We start from the raw sequence: 19,326 nt of genomic DNA, 5'->3' as shown, positions 1-19,326 counted from the left end.
TTTACATTTTTATAGAACTCCTCTGTGTATGGCTGGAAATAAGTTACAGAATGTCTCATGCTTGTGCTTCCGTTGTAAATTGGCACAGATCACTTTATGTTCTGGGGTTGCAACATGCCCTTATAAAACTGTCTTGGAATATTTTAATATGAGGTTGAGTTGTTTTTCAAAAAAAATCAAGATTATTCAGATCCTCTGTGTCTCCTCCTTCTGGGGTCTCATACAGAGATTAGGGTCACTTCCTATGATTTGCCTGTTATTTTCTACAGAAGACCTCATTTTTAGATTTGAAACTTCGGATGTTTCGGATTTTTGCTGAAGAATCTTACTACCATGACAAAGTTTTTGATGTAGTTTATGCTTCCGGCCTAATTTTTTGCCTGGCAGAAATTAACATTTAATAATCTCAAGCAGAGACATTTTCTAAAAGCACTTTTCAAGAAAAAAAGGTCAGAAATCAGATACATCAAAGCAGCAAACAAACTTTTGCATCAGAGAGGAAAATCATAATTGCTTCAAGCAAAATATTTGAATGATTTCAATATCAATGTCAATATTTTAATATCCTTACTACAGGGATTTCTTTTTAAGTCCTCAGCACAGCCCTTGACTTCACCTTACATTGAATCATAATAATCATAGTATGTGGTTTGAATAGTAACCATTCTCTCACAAATTGTCAGGTTATTCCGAATACCTAGAGGTTTAGTCACTGACTCCTTGAGCCTCCACTGCCATCTTCCTAAGTTTGGTCTCGGGTGACAGAAGCCCGAAGTAGTCTATAGGACTACTATCGGGACCACACTTTGAGGACCAACAATCTCTAAAACTATGTAGGGGCCACAGCCTGAATTCAGAAACTTGTTCCTATTAAAAGAAGAAGAGATATAAGAGCTCAATGAGGAAAACTGAGAATAGTAGCAGTAAGAATAAGGTAATGAGTGAAAGGAAAAAGAAAGACCTTTGAGGAACAATGAGACGTTTCCCCCAAACTAACAAGAGTCACTGAAACCTGCCTATACCAATGGATTGGAGAGGAGGAGGGCAGGGAATCTTACTTTTAGTGAATGTCTTCCGTGCAACCTGTCGTCTGATCTAGTGCTATATGTTTATGTATAGATAGATAGATAGATGATATAGAATATGCTGTAAATATCTAGATGTATAGAGAGATGTGTGCATATATGGAGAATGGATGGAGAGATAGATAGATAGACAGACAGAAGTTCTGCTCTGTTCCAAACAGGTTTGAAGAGGAAGGTGTACTAGGTGCTCGCATCTGCATACGTGACTTCAATCCTCATGACAAACTTTTAAAAATATATACAGAGACAGAAGAAATAGCTGAGGCTTAGAGTAATTAAAAAAAATCAGCTCTAGGACTGTTCGATATCAGAGCTCCAAAATCCATGCTTTGACCAGTCAGAGAGCCGGACACAAGTTAAAGAGGATAGATAGGGGCATAAAGAACTGCGTTGGAGCCTGGGATAAGACAGTGCACAAGAAGAAATTAGAGAGGAGGATGTGGCAAACATGTGGATAGGTCCAGGAAGAAAGGCAGAGGAAAATGCAAGTCCTGCCAGGGCTGCGGTCCAAGTGGATAATTCCAGTCCTGGTAGCAATTAAGAGGTGACCCATTTGGCAGCGCCTGCCCCTCTGCAGGGGGGGTTGTTGCCACTCTCTTTCCTGCCAAGAGTGTTTCTATAACCTTTCTGGCTCTACCCAGAGTAGCCTGGTTCTATCCAGCGTGGACGACTCAGTTTTCACCTTCCCTAAACCAGCAATGCAGCAAGAGACAGTCTGCGGGACTCTACATGGGAGAAACTGTATAGCAGAGACTTGGGGACCCTGGCGATACCTGCCCCCACTCCTATGGGGACTCTGAGTCAATGGTACTCCACGTCAAGTGCCTTCCTCCTCTTCTGGATCTGCTTTTGGCTCTCTAGATCCTTTTGAACCTCCTTCTCTGAGATGATTCCTTGAGAAAATCCTCTAGTTACTTGCCTAGACGAAATAGGTTTGTCAGAGACTGTCAATTAAACATATGGAAATAAAGGGTAGGGACAAGGCCTTATAACCTACCTAAAATTGGGGGAAATTATGATACATATTAAAATAGGAGAAAAAAAAAAGAAGTTTATATTCACTCACCTTCGGCCTCATCTTGTACCACCTGTCTTCTCTCTCTTGACTTGCAAGGTGTCTTGAACATAGTCAACCCTCAGTAAACCTTTTTTGAATAAATGGATTGATTAATGAATATATGAGAAAGAAAAGAGGAAAAATTTATTTTTCTTTTTTTAAAAGTTTTTAAATATTTTATTTAAATTCAATTTTCCAACAAAGAAAAGGATAAGTTAAAAAATATAAAATCCTAAGAACCTTGCTTTTATTTCGAAATTTTCCTACTGGGTCAAGTAAGAAAATTGTTACAGACCCGGTGGCTTGATAAATGCTTGCTTTCGGCATTGTCTTTGGAGCCAAAAGAGTTGCTTGGGAGAAGGGGAGAGAACTCAGAGGGAGGAGGAGGTATGGAAAGTCTCTGTTTTCCAACCAATGTGTCGGACAATGTCGGTGGGCAAGAGAAGGTGACTGTGCTGAGGCTAATATGCCTTTAATCAGACAATGTATACCTATATCCTAGCACAGTGGCTGGCACAAAAAAGATGCTCAATAAGTTTTCATTGAATTAATGAATAAAAGTGATGTACTTACTTTACCATATATCCTCCAAGCTGCAAGTAACCGTTTGTGGTTTCTTCCTTAACGCCGCATGGAAGATTGTTTTTGCCTGTGTTTAGCTGAATGTTTTGATCAAGGGAAAGAAAGTCAACATGTCCTTTGTCACAGATTAGACCTCATCATGCTGTTTTAGCCAGAACTATCCTAAATCCAGTTTAGAAGAGCAAATTTATAATTCTAATTCATATGTATCCTCTGAACATCCATGAAGACTATTTTCTTTCAAAGTCACTAGATTTCTCTTTTCTTAAATCTAATGTAGTTGGTGGAAGAGGAGTTTGTTAGGGAAGCAACAAAGAGTTGAATTATAGTTTAATATGGATGGGGGGATCCCTGGGTGGCGCAGCAATTTGGCGCCTGCCTTTGGCCCAGGGCATGATTCTGGAGACCTGGGATCGAATCCCACGTCGGGCTCCCGGTGCATGGAGCCTGCTTCTCCCTCTGCCTATGTCTCTGCCTTGTCTCTGCCTCTCTCTATCCCTCTGTATGACTATCATAAATAAATTAAAAAAAATTAATATGGATGGGAATGCTGATGTGTTCTTGAGCATTTTCTGCTGGGGCTCACTTGGTTCCAAGGGCAGACTATGTGGTAAGCACTTGCATGAAAAAGTGAGCAGTTTATCTCACTGGACTGAAAGAATGTACCCAAGCTCACAGGGTCCAGGAGCATGGCAAGGATGGTGTGGCAGAGATTCAATACTCTCTTATGGGATTAGATAATGGGGAACTGGAGAACCTCTTCCTGGCATATTAAAAAAATGTAATTGTCTGCTAGTTCCTTGAAACTCCTCTGTGAGAGTTTTAATTATTCAGCCCAGGGATGGCAAATACCTCGGCTTGTGTGCCAGGACAATATATTGGTAATGGCTGCTGGAAATCTATTATGGGGAGACTTATGTGATCATATTTGGGCTCATTAAGAAAGTGTTGTCATTTATACTTCAATTTTAAAAAGAAAGAAAGAAAATGTTGTCATAAATTGGCAATGTCAGCTAAGATTTTTGGAATGGAGATTGGTGGCATGCCACATTATTTAATATCCTTTCTTTAAAGCTTTTTCTCTCTCTCTCTTTTTTTCTATCTCTCTCTCTCTCCCTCTCTCTGGTCTTGTAAAAATATAAAAAATTATATCTAAAAATCCATTTAATCGTACATAAACTCTGTGAGGTAAGTACTGTTATAATTTTCATTTTGTTTTCAGATGAGGAAACTAAAGTTACAAACCTATTATTTCCCCAAATATTAGTGCTACACATGCCTAACTAACTCCAGGGCCCAAGCTTTTAACAAACATGTCATCTTCCCTAAGAATTCTGGAGTGGCTAAACTGTTATCACTCATTTATACCCTAGAGTAAATGAGCTTCTCTCTGTTGTTTTACCTAAGAGAGGAAAATATAAAAGATTCATGAGGTCAGCAGGGCTGACGACAAAAGACTGATTCTCAGTCTAAATATTGAAAATATGGCTTAGTATATGACTGCTCTAATGAAGGAAATATGGATTATTACTGGAACAATCTGAGGATAGAATGCAATACATCTCTACCATTCTTACCTTGAGATCCAACTCAAGAAGAAGAACTATTCTTAGATGAGATTTTTCACCCCTTGCAATTTTTCATTCTAAAAGCAAAGATGTTAATCACTATGTCCTAATGATATTGTAAATGAAGATAATTATACTTTGTTTTCCTTAAACACTTAAAGTGTGTTGTTTTAATGGGATGATCTCACTGCTTATGGAAACACATTATTATCACTTTCCCCAAGTCCTTATTTCTGTAATTAACTGCTAAAATAATTTGTAAATACAGAAGTTATAGTGTCCATGTAAAAACAGTTTGGATTTTACCCAAAGGCAGGGAAAAATACAAAGTGAAACAAACAAACAAAAAACTTCTAATATTTTTAGTTGGTGTTAGAAACGTCCGAATGTAGTTTGACTTTCTCCCTATTCTTTTCCTTGTACAGAAAAATCTATCATTGCTCAACCAATATTTGTTTTTGCAAAGAGAGAACAAACTTTTAAGGTAAGCTCGAGCTAATTTTCTTTGTTTGATTTTCACTTTGGCAAAGAAAATTGTTTCAAGAAGCTAGTGAGGCTAAATGATATACGATTGCCTTAGTTTATCCACTTGCTCTTCACTTAGCTGAGTTGTGCCTCTAGAATATTTATATAGTGGGTTTTTACTGGTAGCAATTTGGCCAAAATGGGAGGCCAGAGGCCTGCCTTGTGTTGAAGCTATGAATAACACGTCATCTTTACCAAAATTATAGGGTTTTTTAGTGACTTGGAAAAGGGTGGGACTGAAAGAGGTTAGCAGGGCAGAGACTCCACATGGGTCTCCACCACTGACCTAGCTTACAACTGGGTGTAAAGTCCTAAACTGGGATGCTTGACTTAAAAGTGAACCTGTCAGATCTTATTTGGAATTGACATTCTCTATTATAATTTTGTTCCTGTTGATTTTTAAATTTTATTTTTGTTTTGCTAGAAAGGAAAGATGATGCTCAGTTTTAAACGTGAAAAGTGTACAAGTTACTTTCTTACAATAAAACTAAATGTGTATACAAGACATAAAAATTAAAAAAAAAAAAAAGAAAAAGGATCTGAAGGACCCTACCTGCATCACACTAAAACCACCAGCTATGAAAGACCAATGATAAGATTAGTAGCTTTCCACTTTAGCTTGATTGGTATTTTCCTGTTATTTGGTCCTGCTTATGCAAGTCATTTACCCTCCTACCCACAAAACTGACTAAAGAAAAGCTCAACCCCCAAGCCCCAGTCAGAGAAAAGTCCATTCCCAGACCAACAGCTCCAGATCTTGAGAGCTGGTGTTTCCAAATCTTCCTTTTAAACAATTTCTTTTTTTTTTTTATTGGTGTTCAATTTGCCAACATATAGCATAACACCCAGTACTCATCCCATCAAGTGCCCCCCTTAGTGCCCGTCACCCAGACACCCCCACCCCCTGCCCACCTCCCTTTCTACCACCCCTTGTTTGTTTCCCAGAGTTAGGAGTCTCTCCTGTTCTGTCTCCCTTTCTGATATTTCCCACTCATTTTTTCTCCTTTCCCCTTTATTCCCTTTCACTATTTTTTATATTCCCCAAATGAATGAGACCATATAATGTTTGTCCTTCTCCGATTGACTTATTTCACTCAGCATAATACCCTCCAGTTCCATCCACATTGAAACAAATGGTGGGTATTTGTCATTTCTAATGGCTGAGGAATATTCCATTGTATACATAGACCACATCTTCTTTATCCATTCATCTTTCGATGGACACCAAATCTTCCTTTTAAACAATTTCTGACAAGGCATTCTACAGTCCCTGAAATACAAAACCGCTCTACTGAGGCTTTGCTTTGTCTTGAATATGTGCCTAGCGAGTGAAGGAGTAAGGGTGAGAGGCTTTGCCCTGGCCTAGCTGAGCAGACCTGGCTTTTGAGAAATCTCTGATGGAGCCACAGGGTGGAATTCTGTTGTAAAAACAGCAAACACTCAGCTCTCACTGGCAGCTTTGTTTCCTTCCAGAGACCTGCAGAGGACTCCACCTATGAAGCATCAGAACATGGTAAGGACTTACCTCTGGGATTTCCAAACCCAACTTCCTACAAGGAAAATACACAGGCACAAATATTTGGGCATGTGGCAAGATGTAAAACTTCATGGTTTTTCTCATGTTTAAACACCAAATTGGCTCTTGTTTTGAGAGATGACACACCGGTCCCCAGAGCACTGACGTTAGTGACGCTGAAGGCCCTCATCTCTCCCTTGCCCTGTGTCTCAACCCACCAAACAGTCTCTTTACCATCTCAAAATTCACATGCAGTTTCTTGCTGAAGTCACTTGTTTCTCATTGTTTCTTATGAGGCTGGTGTGCCTGTAGCTCTTTGGCCACCAAGCTATTAAGCCCGGCATTTAAACTTGGCCTTTGGGAGTTAACGAGTTATCAGATGATGATCTATGCAGGCAAAAGGTAATTCTGTTTATCCTTTGGTTGAGGATAGCTTGTCATTGTCAGCAGTTTTACTCATCATGTTGAATTTCTTGCAGAATGCAATGGTTTTCTGAGAAAGCGCGTAAGGTCTTCATCTTTTACTTTGCACACTACACATCCTCAGTCCCCAGGAGGTAGGTATAGTCCTGAGTGTTGTCTGTTCACCGTTCTGTTTTCTCTGAGTGTGAAAGCACTGAGAGACTTTTCAAATGGAAAACGTTTAAGCCCGCGTTTATAATAAATTATTGCGTGAAAAGAGCAGTCTATAAAATGGATTGTATAGCAAGTCACTTTAAAAATTCAATTTATCAGGGGCACCTGGGTGGCTTAGTTAGTTGAGCCTCTGCCTTTGGCTCAGATCATGACCCCCCCCCGCCCCCCCCGTCCCCCCCCCGTCCCCCCCCCCCCCCCCCCCCCCCCCCCCGTCCCTGAGTCTGATTCCCTGCTCAGTTGCTCAGTGGGGAGTCAGCTTCTCCCTCTCCTTCTGCCCCTCTCCCGGCTCATGTGCTCCCTCTCTCGTTCTCTCTCTCTCACTCACTTTCACTCTCAAATAAATAACAAATCCTTAAAAAATACAAATAACTAAATAGAAATTCAATTTATCAACATTGGATGAAAGATTGAAAGGACAGAAGCCATAATGTCAGCAATGGTTATCTTAGGTAATGGGAGTGCAGGTGATTTGGGGTTTCCCACCCACTCTGCATTTTGTTGTGCTTCCAAAGTATCTGCATTAAGTATGTATTAGCTTTGTAATTAGGGGAAACTGTCATTTCTCCCTGAGTATCCATCTACTTAAATAGATGTCTGCCTTGAAAAGAACCCTTTAGGAACTTCAGCACATACTGTATTCTGAGTAAATCAGTAACTTAGTTTGCCTCTCTCCTACACTCAAAGTACTCCGTGATTCCTTTTAGAAATGACCGCATTAAAAAAAAAAAGAAAAGAAAGAAATGACCACATTGCCTTCTGCCTTGTAATACAGCTGTCTCTGTGTATGTCTGTCTCTTCCATGTGACTTCCTTGAGGTCGTCTTCATACATGATAGAGTGTCTTACACATGGTGATCACTCCTATATTTATTGAATCAAATAGAAATTAATTTATAATTCCCACCATAGGCACATTTTATTTCTATTGATAACAATACAAAACGTTTTCTAAATCAGTGATACAGAAATCTTCCTGAAACAGCAAAAGTCCAAATCAAAAGAAACACAAAAACCCACTTCCTCACTGACTTCAGTTTGCAATTTGCTTCTAGCATCAAGCTTGTCCCAGAATCGAATGAGATCATCATCCTTCACCAACCTCCTGACCTTCCCCCCTTCTGGGCCAGGTAATAAACAGCTTCTAGAACTTTGAGCTTGACACTCTGACTTTTCAAAATCCATTCTCACGAATGTTGAGCTTTCCTACTCAGCTACTATAAAATGCTGGCATTGTAGTGGCAAATAAAATAGAAGCCTTTGCAAAGTATGATTAGAAGAATCCCTTATGAATTCCAACTCCACAAATCCAAGCAGTGTATTTGTTTATTTTTGGTAGAAATTTTGAACTTGATGATGTTTTTAAGGAATTCATGTTTATGATAGTAATATGTTATATAAGGCAGCTTTATAAAATAACTTGCTTTATTTTACTTATTATTGTTCATCTGTACAGTTTATAATATATATAGTACTCAAGGGTACCCAAGTGGCTCAGTCAGTTAAGTGTCTGCCTTCAGCTCAGGTCATGATCCCAGGGTCCTGGGATCGAGCCAGCATTGGGCTCCCTGCTCAGTGGGGAGCTTGCTTCTCCCTCTGCCCCTCCCCCTGCTCATGCTTTCTCTCACTCACTCTCTCTCTCAAGTAATTAAATCCTTAAATATATATATATTTAAATCCTTAAATATATATATATATACACATATATACATAGAGTACTCAAAATATATAGCTATGTTTTAAATTCTTATTCTAAAGTTTATGCTTTAGGTGAATGTATCTAAAGTTTAAAATGTGATTCCTTTTATTTTTATTTATTTTTTTAGAATATGATTCCTCTTAAACTTTTCACTAATTAAAACATTACTTCTTTTTATTTGAAATTTGTAGTGCTTTGCTAAATAAATATTTTATCGTTATAAAATATTTGAAATGGTTGGAACATTATATTAAAATTACAATTTATAGAGTGACTAGGTGGCTCAGTGGTTGAGCATCTGCTTTCAGCTCAGCTCGTGATCCTGGGGTCCTGGGATCGAGTTCCCCATCCTGCTCTCCGCGGGGAACCTGCTTCTCCCTCTGCCTGTGTCTCTGCCTCTCACTCTGTCTCTCATGAATACATAAATAAAATCTTTTTTAAATAATTAAAATTTACATTCTTTTTGTTCTTGTTTCTAATGAACAACCAGCTGCCTTTTCCATGTGAAGCTTGCCACTAAGAAATTAAAAAAAAAAAAAAAAAACTATTCACTTCCTTTTAACTGATCCCTCTCTACCCGGGAGCCACAGGGTTTTCAAACTAATGAATTTATATTCTTATTAATAATTCCAAATATGACTGAGTACCATGTATACTTTTCAGATACAGAAGAAATATTTTCAAGTTCAATAGGCCCCATTTAAGCCTGACTAACAAGTTGTAGACATTAAGAGGAATAGGGGTCCTAATCCTAGAGAATTTGTTTTATTGTATTTGTGCATAAAGTGAAGGGATGGCTCTAAGTTATCTGAATAACTGCTTCGATTCATTATTATTTTAAATTAGACATACACTGACATCAGTAAGTACCATTCCATTTTATGTTGTGCAGAATGTTGGTGGTACTGGAAAGGAGAAAATGGCACCATTTTATAAGCCCCATTTGTTGCCGGTTTTTAATCATAAAGATCATAAACCATTTAATTGAACTTTGAATTAGAGAAGCAATTCTATGCCCAGCATTTATAATGTTTTAATACTCGGAAGAAGCAATTTTTATTCTCTTCTCATTTCCATTAATCAAATGCTCCAAGGTTGGTGTTTCTGCCATTTGCAACCAAGAGGTAGGTAATCTCTTTGAAATGGATAGTAATCCTATACTTGCAGCCACTACCATAGTCTTTCGCCACCAACACATTTCATAGAAAAATCACCTAGCGTGACAGTCATCTCTCTAGAGAGGAGAGGGACAAAAAATATATATATATTTTTATGTATTTTTTATAAAATGTTATGAAACCATTAGCAAATCCATATATATATATTTATATATATATATGTGAAATACGCAATTTATATATATAAATATGAAATACGCAAATCCATATATATATGGCCCCATTATATATATATATATATATATATATATATATATATATATATATATATATATAATACGTATTAATGCACCCAGAGGCTTCACTACCACCAGATTTTGTAGTCGGTACTCATTTTCATGATTCTAAAGGAGACTGCCTATTCCATTAGTGGACCAATTTTCACTTATATTTCTGAAAGTAAACAGAACTATGTGGCAAAACTCATTGCCATCACCCATTTTTAGCGGACCTGCTTTCTCTGCGCACTACCTACAGTTATTAGTGCCAACAGCGACATCTACTGGTGAGTTTAGTACAAGGATTCTTAAAACCCAAATCCTATAGAAACCAACACTTAGATTTAAATGTGTTAAAATATTTTTTCTTACAGTGAAGAAAAACAATGTTTTTATGACATCATCTCTTGTGCAAAGGAATGCTGACATGAACAGTACAGAACAAGGTATGTAGTTTATTACAAGAACCTCTGAAATTTTACATTTTACCACTTATATTTTACTTTGTTGTGTGTGTGTGTGTTGGGGTATGTAGGTCCAAGTGACAAAACATGAAAAAACATATTTGGTAAGCCAAGTCCCATGGCCAAAATGAATATTTATTGGGTAAAAGATAGGTCAGAAGTAAGCACTAAGTGATTCACTGGCTATTTTGACATTGAGCAGTTAACATTAATCCCTCGTCTAATGATGACTTTAGAAAGTAAATATTAAATTAGCCAAAAATATGGAAGAAGAATGGGGTGCCTGACTGGCTCAGTCTGTTAAGCATCTACCTTTGGCTTAGGTCATGATCCCAGGGTCCTGGGATGGAGCCCCATGTCAGGCTTCCTGCTCAGCAGGCAGTCTGCTTCTCTCTCTCCCTCTGCCTCTCCCCTTGGCATGTGCTCTCTCTCTCTCTCTTAAATAAATAAATAAATAAATAAATAAATAAATAAATAAATAATCTATAAAAAACACGGAGGAAAAAGTATTTCACTAAAGACATTGACCCTTTAATTCTGTTCCTTTAAGGTCCTGTGAAACATTCTGAACATGTTCTAAGACCTGCTATTTTGCAGCCACCTCAAGCTCAAAGGTGTGAAAAAATGAGAAAAACATTTGGACACAATTCCCTGGAAGCCTGCAAGACCATAGAAAAAACAAAAAATAAGGTAAGAAAACCTCCTGGAGTGGGACCGATATCAATTCTCCATCTTTCATTTGGTAGATTGTTATGGGCTGCCTGACTTTTGTTCTGTTGCTGAAGCAGCTGCCAGGCTGGAGAAACACCCCATCTATAGATGGCAAACAGTCCTTGGTAACCTTATTAAAAATGTTTAATTAAACAATTGTTTAATTAAACAAATTGCAGAGTTGTTCCTGGGAAGTAGTTTTGTGGTGTCTTCTAAGCTGTAAAGAGGAGTCCCTTGTGGTGGAAACCTCTGGGGTCTTGTTCCAGTGTACTGACCTCACAAGAGAATAGGAGGAGCAGAGAGGTGGCCAGGAGCAGGAGCCAGAAGTCAAAAAAGGAACAAGGGTTTTCTGCATCCCCAGCTGGTCAACATCCTTGTGTGCTTTGCCAATTCAGGTCACACCAGGGATCTATCTAGACCCATCTTCGTGGATAATGGGAGCAGGGACCTACCTGCATAGGGTAGGGATTTGGGAGGGCTAGGGAAACTTCTGAAGACAAAGAATTCTCCCTTCCAATTGTTGTAGATAGCTGAATCTCTCATTGTGGGCCTATCTAGCCACACAGATATGTGTTTGGGGATATTCTGTTGCTGTGTCTTCCAAAAGGCAGTACTTGAGAGGAATGGCACCCAAGATTTTCAGAATAATTCCACCCTTCATTTGTTTCCAGGTGAACTGTTGAGGGTTGGTCACCTGTTTTGTTTTTCCATACTGAAAATAGAGACAGTGACAAATGGAAATGAAAAATACCAGTCATTTCATTCATGCAATGAAAAAAGATCCATACTAATCCAACCTCTGCTCCTATCCAACTATGTTTATGTTCTAGGACAAAACACCCAATCTTCTCTTTTTATCAGTGAAGTGAGAGAGTTGAACTTGGTCAGTATTTGGCATTGGCAACATTTTTATAATTCCAAACAATTTCCTTTGTAAGAACTGATCTCATGCGACCCATTGTGAATTATAAAAATCATTTCATCATTTTTGCATGGCATATGGTATGATTTTTAAGTAAAACATGTTTTAAATTTCAAATCAGTAGATTATTAAAAGTTTTCATTTAAATATAACCTAATAATCGTAATCATATCACACAAATTCTTTTATCCATTTAAGTAGTGAGACATGTTTCATTTGTGTTAAGGTATGTAAGAGAAAGTGTGATATGTCGACTAATTTTTAAAATACTATATTGCATATAATTTTGGAACAGAATGTACTATAAATTATAGATTAAAATTTTTATTATGGGGACGCCTGGGTGGCTCAGCGGTTGAGCATCTGCCTTCAGCTCAGGGTGTGATCCTGGGACCCTGGGATCGAGTCCTGCATCAGGTTCCTCATAGGGAGCCTGCTTCTCCCTCTGCCTATGTCTCTGCCTCTCTCTCGTTGTATCTCTCATGAATAAATAAATAAAATCTTAAAAAAATAAAAAATTTTTTATTATGTTATGATATAAAAAGTAAACCAATATTTCTTCTTTGGGATGGCTTATTGAAATCTTGCATTATGTATTTGAAAAATAAAATTTGTTAATATTTTTCTTGCATTTTCTCTCTAAATGATAATAAGAGAAATATTCAGGTAATTATAAGCATTTCTTCTTTAACCAATGTATTAAACATATGAATAGCACTTTTTCCTAATTAGTGAACAGCTTAACTGGATATGCCTGTTATTGAATTTTCTCTAATAATGACCTTTGAAGATTTAAGGGCATGCTATATAAGATGCAATGTAAGAATTCTGACAAAATAATGTAATTTCTAGATCTAGTGAAAATTACCTCTAGATGAATTTCATTGAGCTTTTATTCTCATGTTCCTTAATGACTTATATATAAATAAGAGCAATTTTTATTCATTCTGCCAATAATCAATGGTCACTTATTATGTACAATTTAAACAATATATGCCTAATAAAAAGTACTTTAGTACATATGAGTAAAAACTACCATTTTGGCTGAGAGAGAAATCATCCGAGTGACTGAGTCATGGGCATACACTTTGATCGTTGCTAACCAACAACATATATTCTCTTTATATATATTTCTCAGGTCTCAAATTCTATTAAAAAGGGAAGAATGTTCAAAATTATTTTTATTGATTGGTATAATATTAAAGTGGAAACAGACCCCATCTACCTTGAAAGATATGAATTCTTTACATTTTTGCAAATCCCTACTAGGGGAAAGGAGGTGTTCATAAAACATTGGAGACCCTAGATCAGATCATTTATAGGGCTCCTTCAAGTTCTAAATTTTCTCATGCCTTCATTTATACATTAGTCAGGTAATGTACATATATATACATCAGACAGAGTAACCAGTTGATTAAGTTACCAGTGAAAAACTTTTAGATGATGAATGGGATTTCCTCTGACATTTGATGGCCATGCTGGTGAAGCTCTTAGGGTGTTTTCAGGATTAAATAGCCCTGAAGGATGTATTTGCTAAGCTAGAAATGAGAATTAATTCCATGTAAGCTAAAAAGGTAAAAATAACAAAAGGAGGAGGTGGGATTTCTGAATATAATGGCAAAGTGTATACTCCCTGATATCAGACAGACTCTGGCTCTAAGGTCAGCCCTATTCCTGGTTGCCCAAGCCTGACCAAGTTCTTTAACTTTAGGTCAATTTAGTCATCTGTAAACTATAAAATGTGAATAATAGACATATAACCTGTCTAGAGATGTTGTGAGGAGTAAATGAGATAATGTACATAAAATGCATAGGGAAGTACTTAAACATAGTAAGTTTTCAATACATTTAGCTCCATTGTTTCCTTGTGTGATGTTCCTCTAGTAAGGGAATTTAAAGGAACTCTCTGATGGATTTCTTTTCTTTCAGATTTCTGAGGGGAATTCCTGTTTGCTAAGTGAAAATTTACCAAGTGCCAGAATTTCAGTCCAGCTGACTACTAACCAGAATTGTTTAGGTGCTACATCAGTAGGGTAAGTTGATGATGGGGACTCAGAAAGGATACCCTTTTATTCTTGTTTTCTTTTATCATTATAATCATTTATGGAAAATAGCTTTCTGATACTGCACAGATAAATTGCTAAGATTTCTGTTTGAGATTTTATAAAGGACACAAGTTTAAAATGCTTTTCAAAATGTCTCTAATACTTAAAGATTGTCATATTAATATTGGATTATCTCTATTGTTTTGTTGACTTGGGTGAGAATATCTCAAAAACGTATAGCTAAAATTTTATTTAGTTAGGAATTAATTATCTGGCTGCTAGATTAGCCTCCCCTTTCTCCCCTTTCTCCCCTTTCTCTCCCCTCGCATTCCTCCTCACCATTTTAAATCGTTTCTGGTGTTATTCATTATTTATGGACATACATTGGCTAGACAACAAAAAAAAGGCAGTGTAATTGTGCAAAATGAAAAGTTATTATTTGCTGATGTCATCACAATGAAGGCATGTTTGATCTGAGGGAAGATCAAAATGAGCCAGAGACATAACCAGACTCACATGATTAGGGCCATGTAGTTGCATAGCATTTACCTACAGTGCATACCGGGGGTGCAAGGGGGCCCCAGAGCACATCAGCCTACAGATAGAGAGCTGCATGTCTTTGAATTTTTCATCATGCAAAACACTTTTAACATTAAAAAAAAAAAGTTCCAGGGGGAAAAAACCCAAATTAAACAAAAGCACAGTCAAGTATAACTGTAAGAAAGATTGATGTTGCTTTTGCTCTGGAGCCCTCTTGTGGCTAAAAGCATTGGCCACTTGGGGGAGGGGGAGAGTAGAAATGAGAGATTGGAGAGGCTATGCTGGAAAAGAAAGAAGATAAGATCCAGGCAGTCCCTGGTTGATCACACAGCCGGAACAGTGATGGGCATGACATGTGTTTGGACGGTCTCAACTAGTGTTGTCATAGCTGTCAAATATTTCCAATATCATCCCTGGGAGTACCTATCTCCATTTTTCCTTCATTTCTCAATAACTGCAGATGACCAAGAGTTAGCAGATGTTTTTATGCTTTATATATCAATTTGTTAAATCATCTGATTATTTCATGTGCTAAGGTCTAACATGGCTTTATTCATATATTTCAAATAGCAAATGTTTATTTCTTTTCCTTAGATGTCAACCAAATGAAGATAAGTATTCTTTTAAAAGCTGCAGTTCTGATTTCGTGTTTGGAGAAAACATGGTAGAAAGAGTTTTGGTAAGAATTTGGAAATTTTTTCTATTATATAGAAAACTGTCACTTTGAGTTTCTGGAGGCAAATTAATTAAAACAGTGTTAAATTGGAGCATACCTTAACTCCTGAGTTCAGAGCCACATTTTCTTTCTTTAACCAGAAAAATTCTCCTGGGAAGCAAGTTTTAGTTCTTAGAATAATAGGCAGGGATCCACAGAGGAAGGGAATTGTATAATTATAACATTCTTACTGATGAGAAATGTTAAATAGTTCTTTGATATGTGTTACACCCAAAGTACCCAAAAGAATCCCAGAATTGTTTGCAATAGATGAGCTTAACTGGTAATGATATTTTAATATCAGATTTTTGATAGGATCTTTCGTAACAAGATGCATTTAAAATCATTTGCCGGGATCCCTGGGTGGCGCAGCGGTTTGGCGCCTGCCTTTGGCCCAGGGAGCGATCCTGGAGACCTGGGATCGAATCCCACGTCGGGCTCCCGGTGCGTGGAGCCTGCCTCTCCCTCTGCCTGTGTCTCTGCCTCTCTCTCTCTCTCTCTCTGTGACTATCATAAATAAATTTAAAAAAAAAATTAAAATAAATTAAAATAAAATCATTTGCCATTTTTTTCTTGTTAACCACAACCTTCCCCGTCAAGCGTTTATGTGAAAAACATTATAATAACTATTTTTTTTTCTGCAAGCTTTAAGAGGAAAATCATAGTACTTTACTTGCCTAGGGAAATATACTTCCAAGTGCAAACCCCTAACGAGTATTACTAGCACCCCTATTTTGTATTGGAGGTAGACAGCAAAGTGAGGGCTGTGTAGCAGAGGTGCCTGTGGTTTCTTCGGGTCTTTCACATCTTCATACCCTTTCCGGCTTTCACCCAGACCAGAATCTTGGCTGAGATTGGCCAAGGTGGCTAGCTTGCATTAGGACTATTAATCACATCCAGGATCCAGAGGCTACACAGATTTCAAAAACTGCACAGAGGCTCGGAATAGCAAAAGGACCAACTCGTGAGGCCTGTTTATTCCAAATTTTTTAGGGCTTTCACAAATCAACCCCTTTTAAGACTTTTTTTATGCTACACCCACCTCAGGCTAAACTCAAACTCCAAGAGTAGTATCATAGCTCTTTAGCTTAGGCATACCCTGTCACCCTCAAGATGAAGGCCAGCTCCACAGGTCTCGAGCTGGTGACCCACATCTTTGGATCTGAACCAGAATGAACCAGGTTCCAGAGTGGAGTCCCAGGCAATACATTCAGGCACATTTCTTCCGTGTCATTCATTCCTAACTTTGGCACTAGATTAGTCACAGCTTCCGGAAGATGTCACGGACACAACCTTAACTCTCAATTCAATTTAACAAACATATTTTATGTCCTTATGATACCTAGGGTACTGGCGTTGGTCTGAGGTTTGGCTGCATATTAACAATCATCTGCTGAGCCTCTAAAGGATTTCTTAGGCCCGGGCATCTCCCCAAACAGATTAGATCAGAGTCTCAGTTGGCAGGCTAGGTATCAGGTGATTTGAATGTACAGCCAGGATTGAAAAACACCTGGGTGAGTGGTTACACAAATCTAAAGGAGACACTGTGCTCTAGAGGTGCTTATCGTCTAAGGGAGACAGAGACATACCTGAGCAAATGAACTACCGTTGAAATTTGAAATTTGGTTTGAAGAGGTCCTTGTGTACATTTCCTATGGGCACTTTAAATCTGGCTGGCTAAAGGAAACTGAGCTTCCTGTCCCTTTAAATTGATAACGTCCTAGGATAGCAGGAGCTATAGAGATCACTTGTATTTGTCCTCTGGTTAATCCTATAATCCTGTGACCTTGTGACTTGGGGGTCAGAACGCCCTCCTGATTTGTTTGCTGACCATGTGCTGCTCGAATGAGTCATTAAACTTCCTGTGCCCTCGTGTTTATTTCCTTAAAATGGAAATAATCACACCCATCTCTGCCAGTTTTACCAAAATATTTTAAAATACCCAGATGAACTAATGTGGAAGAATTTTGAATTCACAAAGGAAAAGACAGAAGGCTGTTCCGATTCTCCTGGTTCTGCAGGGGGCTCTCCAGGATCATAAATGGCCTGGTAATGACTGGGTCTTTTTTCCCAGGCCTTGATTACAGCACCTGGGCAGGGCACCAGGGGCACAACCTTAAAAGCAACTCTTGGCAGACACTGTCTTAGAGGAAAAGTTAAGATGAGCTCTGAGAGAGTGAGTGTATTCTCTGGGTGACTTTTATTATTATTTTGGATAGAAAGTGAAGTGCTGGGAATATTGAAATACCTTGAAACAGAGATGATATTTGCATCTCCTGCTGGGCATCAGGTTAGTGTGGTGATGGCATCGAACAGTGCTGCTAGACCATCCTTCTGGGTCTCCAAACCTTCTCCCATTGTCCCTGGAATGAGATCCTGCCTGAAGTAGGCTGTAGTGACTAGATGACACTTCCTGAGGATCAGGACCAAGGTCCTCTGATGATAGGAAGAATTCTCCCCCCACCCCCCACCCCCGTTCAAATATATAGGGATGTGATTAAGTAATAGATCTTTTTCCCTCACCTAGGATACTCAAAATCTCACCCAACCTCAACTGGAAAATGATTCACACACTGAGGAAAAACCATTCAAATCCACCCTAGAATTCCCCGTTACCTCTCCAAATTCAAGTAAGAATTATTTCCTTTGTAAAAAAAAAAAAAAAGGAAAAAAACTATTAGCATATTCCTGTTTTGCCCTGTCATTTGTTTAATATCTATGTAATGCAAAAACAATAATGTGGCACTTTAAAACTTTTTGGTAAAGATTAAAGCATACAAATATGGTTGTGCAATACATAAGCTTTCAAAATTTTTTTACTTGTGGATATGAGGAATCAAAGAGATTTATCTAAACTCAAGTAATTTTGCTTCTTGGGAAACACTCATTGTTATAAAAAGCTAAGGAGGGGCAGCCCCAGTGGCTCACCGGTTTAGCACTGCCTTTGGCCCGGCGTGTGATCCTGGAGACCCGGGATCAAGTACTGCGTTGGGCTCCCTGCATGGAACCTGCTTCTCCCTCTGCCTGTGTCTCTGCCTCCCTCTCTCTCTATGTCGCTCATGAATAAATAAATTTAAAAAAAAAAAAGTAAGGAGGCATGTAAAAGGGGATAGTAAAGAGCTTGTGCAGTAGAGAGAATGAGGTCTTTCATGTGTCTTTTCCCCTATTTTTTCTTAGGCACACACTCTATTAAAAGGATATCCCTAATTGAATCAGCTGCTGCTTTCTCTTCTAAGCCATCACCAAAATGCTTGCTGGAGAAAATTGATGTTGTAACAGGAGAAGAAGCAGAGCATAATGTGTTAAAGGTCTGTATATCACATGTTGTTCTTTCTGGCAGCATTAATGTGCATGAAGTCAAGTTTCTACAAGCAGGAATACCTTTAAAAATAAAGGCAGATATATATCATAAAGGGAGACAGAACATGAGAGACTCCTAACTCTGGGAAATGAACTAGGGGTGGTGGAAGGGGAGGTGGGTGGGGGGGTGGGGGTGACTGGGTGACGGGCACTGAGGGGGGCACTTGATGGGATGAGCACTGGGTGTTATTCTATATGTTGGCAAATTGAACACCAATAAAAAATAAATTTATAAATAAATAAATGAATAAATAAATAAATAATAAAGGCAGAAGTATATTTTTCATGAAGTCCGAGCTGCTTCAATAAAAATGTGAAAGGCTTCCAATGACTGAGCTGATATTTTGTCATATACTTACATTAGTATGTGTAATTTTCAGGAAAATGGGTTATTGCGTTAACAACCATTCACGTTCATTTCTTAGAAAGAAGACAGCCAGGTACTCTGTCTTAAAACAAATTCAGACCTATGTTTTATACTTATGCTTGCTTTTATAGTCAGTGCTATC

The 19,326-nt window shown here is 38.1% G+C and overlaps 1 protein-coding gene across 1 annotated transcript in view; it reads left to right on the top strand.

Annotated features, from left to right (window-relative positions):
• RANBP3L (RAN binding protein 3 like) overlaps nt 1-19,326 on the top strand; it is a 48,740-nt gene that overhangs the window by 15,985 nt on the left and 13,429 nt on the right. The window contains exons 2-11 of the mRNA XM_055325727.1: nt 4,718-4,776; nt 6,291-6,330; nt 6,813-6,890; nt 8,021-8,095; nt 10,435-10,506; nt 11,075-11,214; nt 14,087-14,190; nt 15,337-15,421; nt 17,985-18,087; nt 18,635-18,765. Of these exons, the coding sequence (XP_055181702.1) occupies nt 4,718-4,776; nt 6,291-6,330; nt 6,813-6,890; nt 8,021-8,095; nt 10,435-10,506; nt 11,075-11,214; nt 14,087-14,190; nt 15,337-15,421; nt 17,985-18,087; nt 18,635-18,765 (887 nt within the window). The remainder of the gene's footprint in view (nt 1-4,717; nt 4,777-6,290; nt 6,331-6,812; nt 6,891-8,020; nt 8,096-10,434; nt 10,507-11,074; nt 11,215-14,086; nt 14,191-15,336; nt 15,422-17,984; nt 18,088-18,634; nt 18,766-19,326) is intronic.

The sequence above is a fragment of the Nyctereutes procyonoides genome, unplaced genomic scaffold (assembly GCF_905146905.1).
Source record: "Nyctereutes procyonoides isolate TBG_1078 unplaced genomic scaffold, NYPRO_anot_genome, whole genome shotgun sequence".
NCBI classification, from domain to species: Eukaryota; Metazoa; Chordata; class Mammalia; order Carnivora; family Canidae; genus Nyctereutes; species Nyctereutes procyonoides.
The sequence above is the reverse complement of the archived record's forward strand: the minus strand, read 5'-3'. Positions and strand labels throughout refer to the sequence as shown.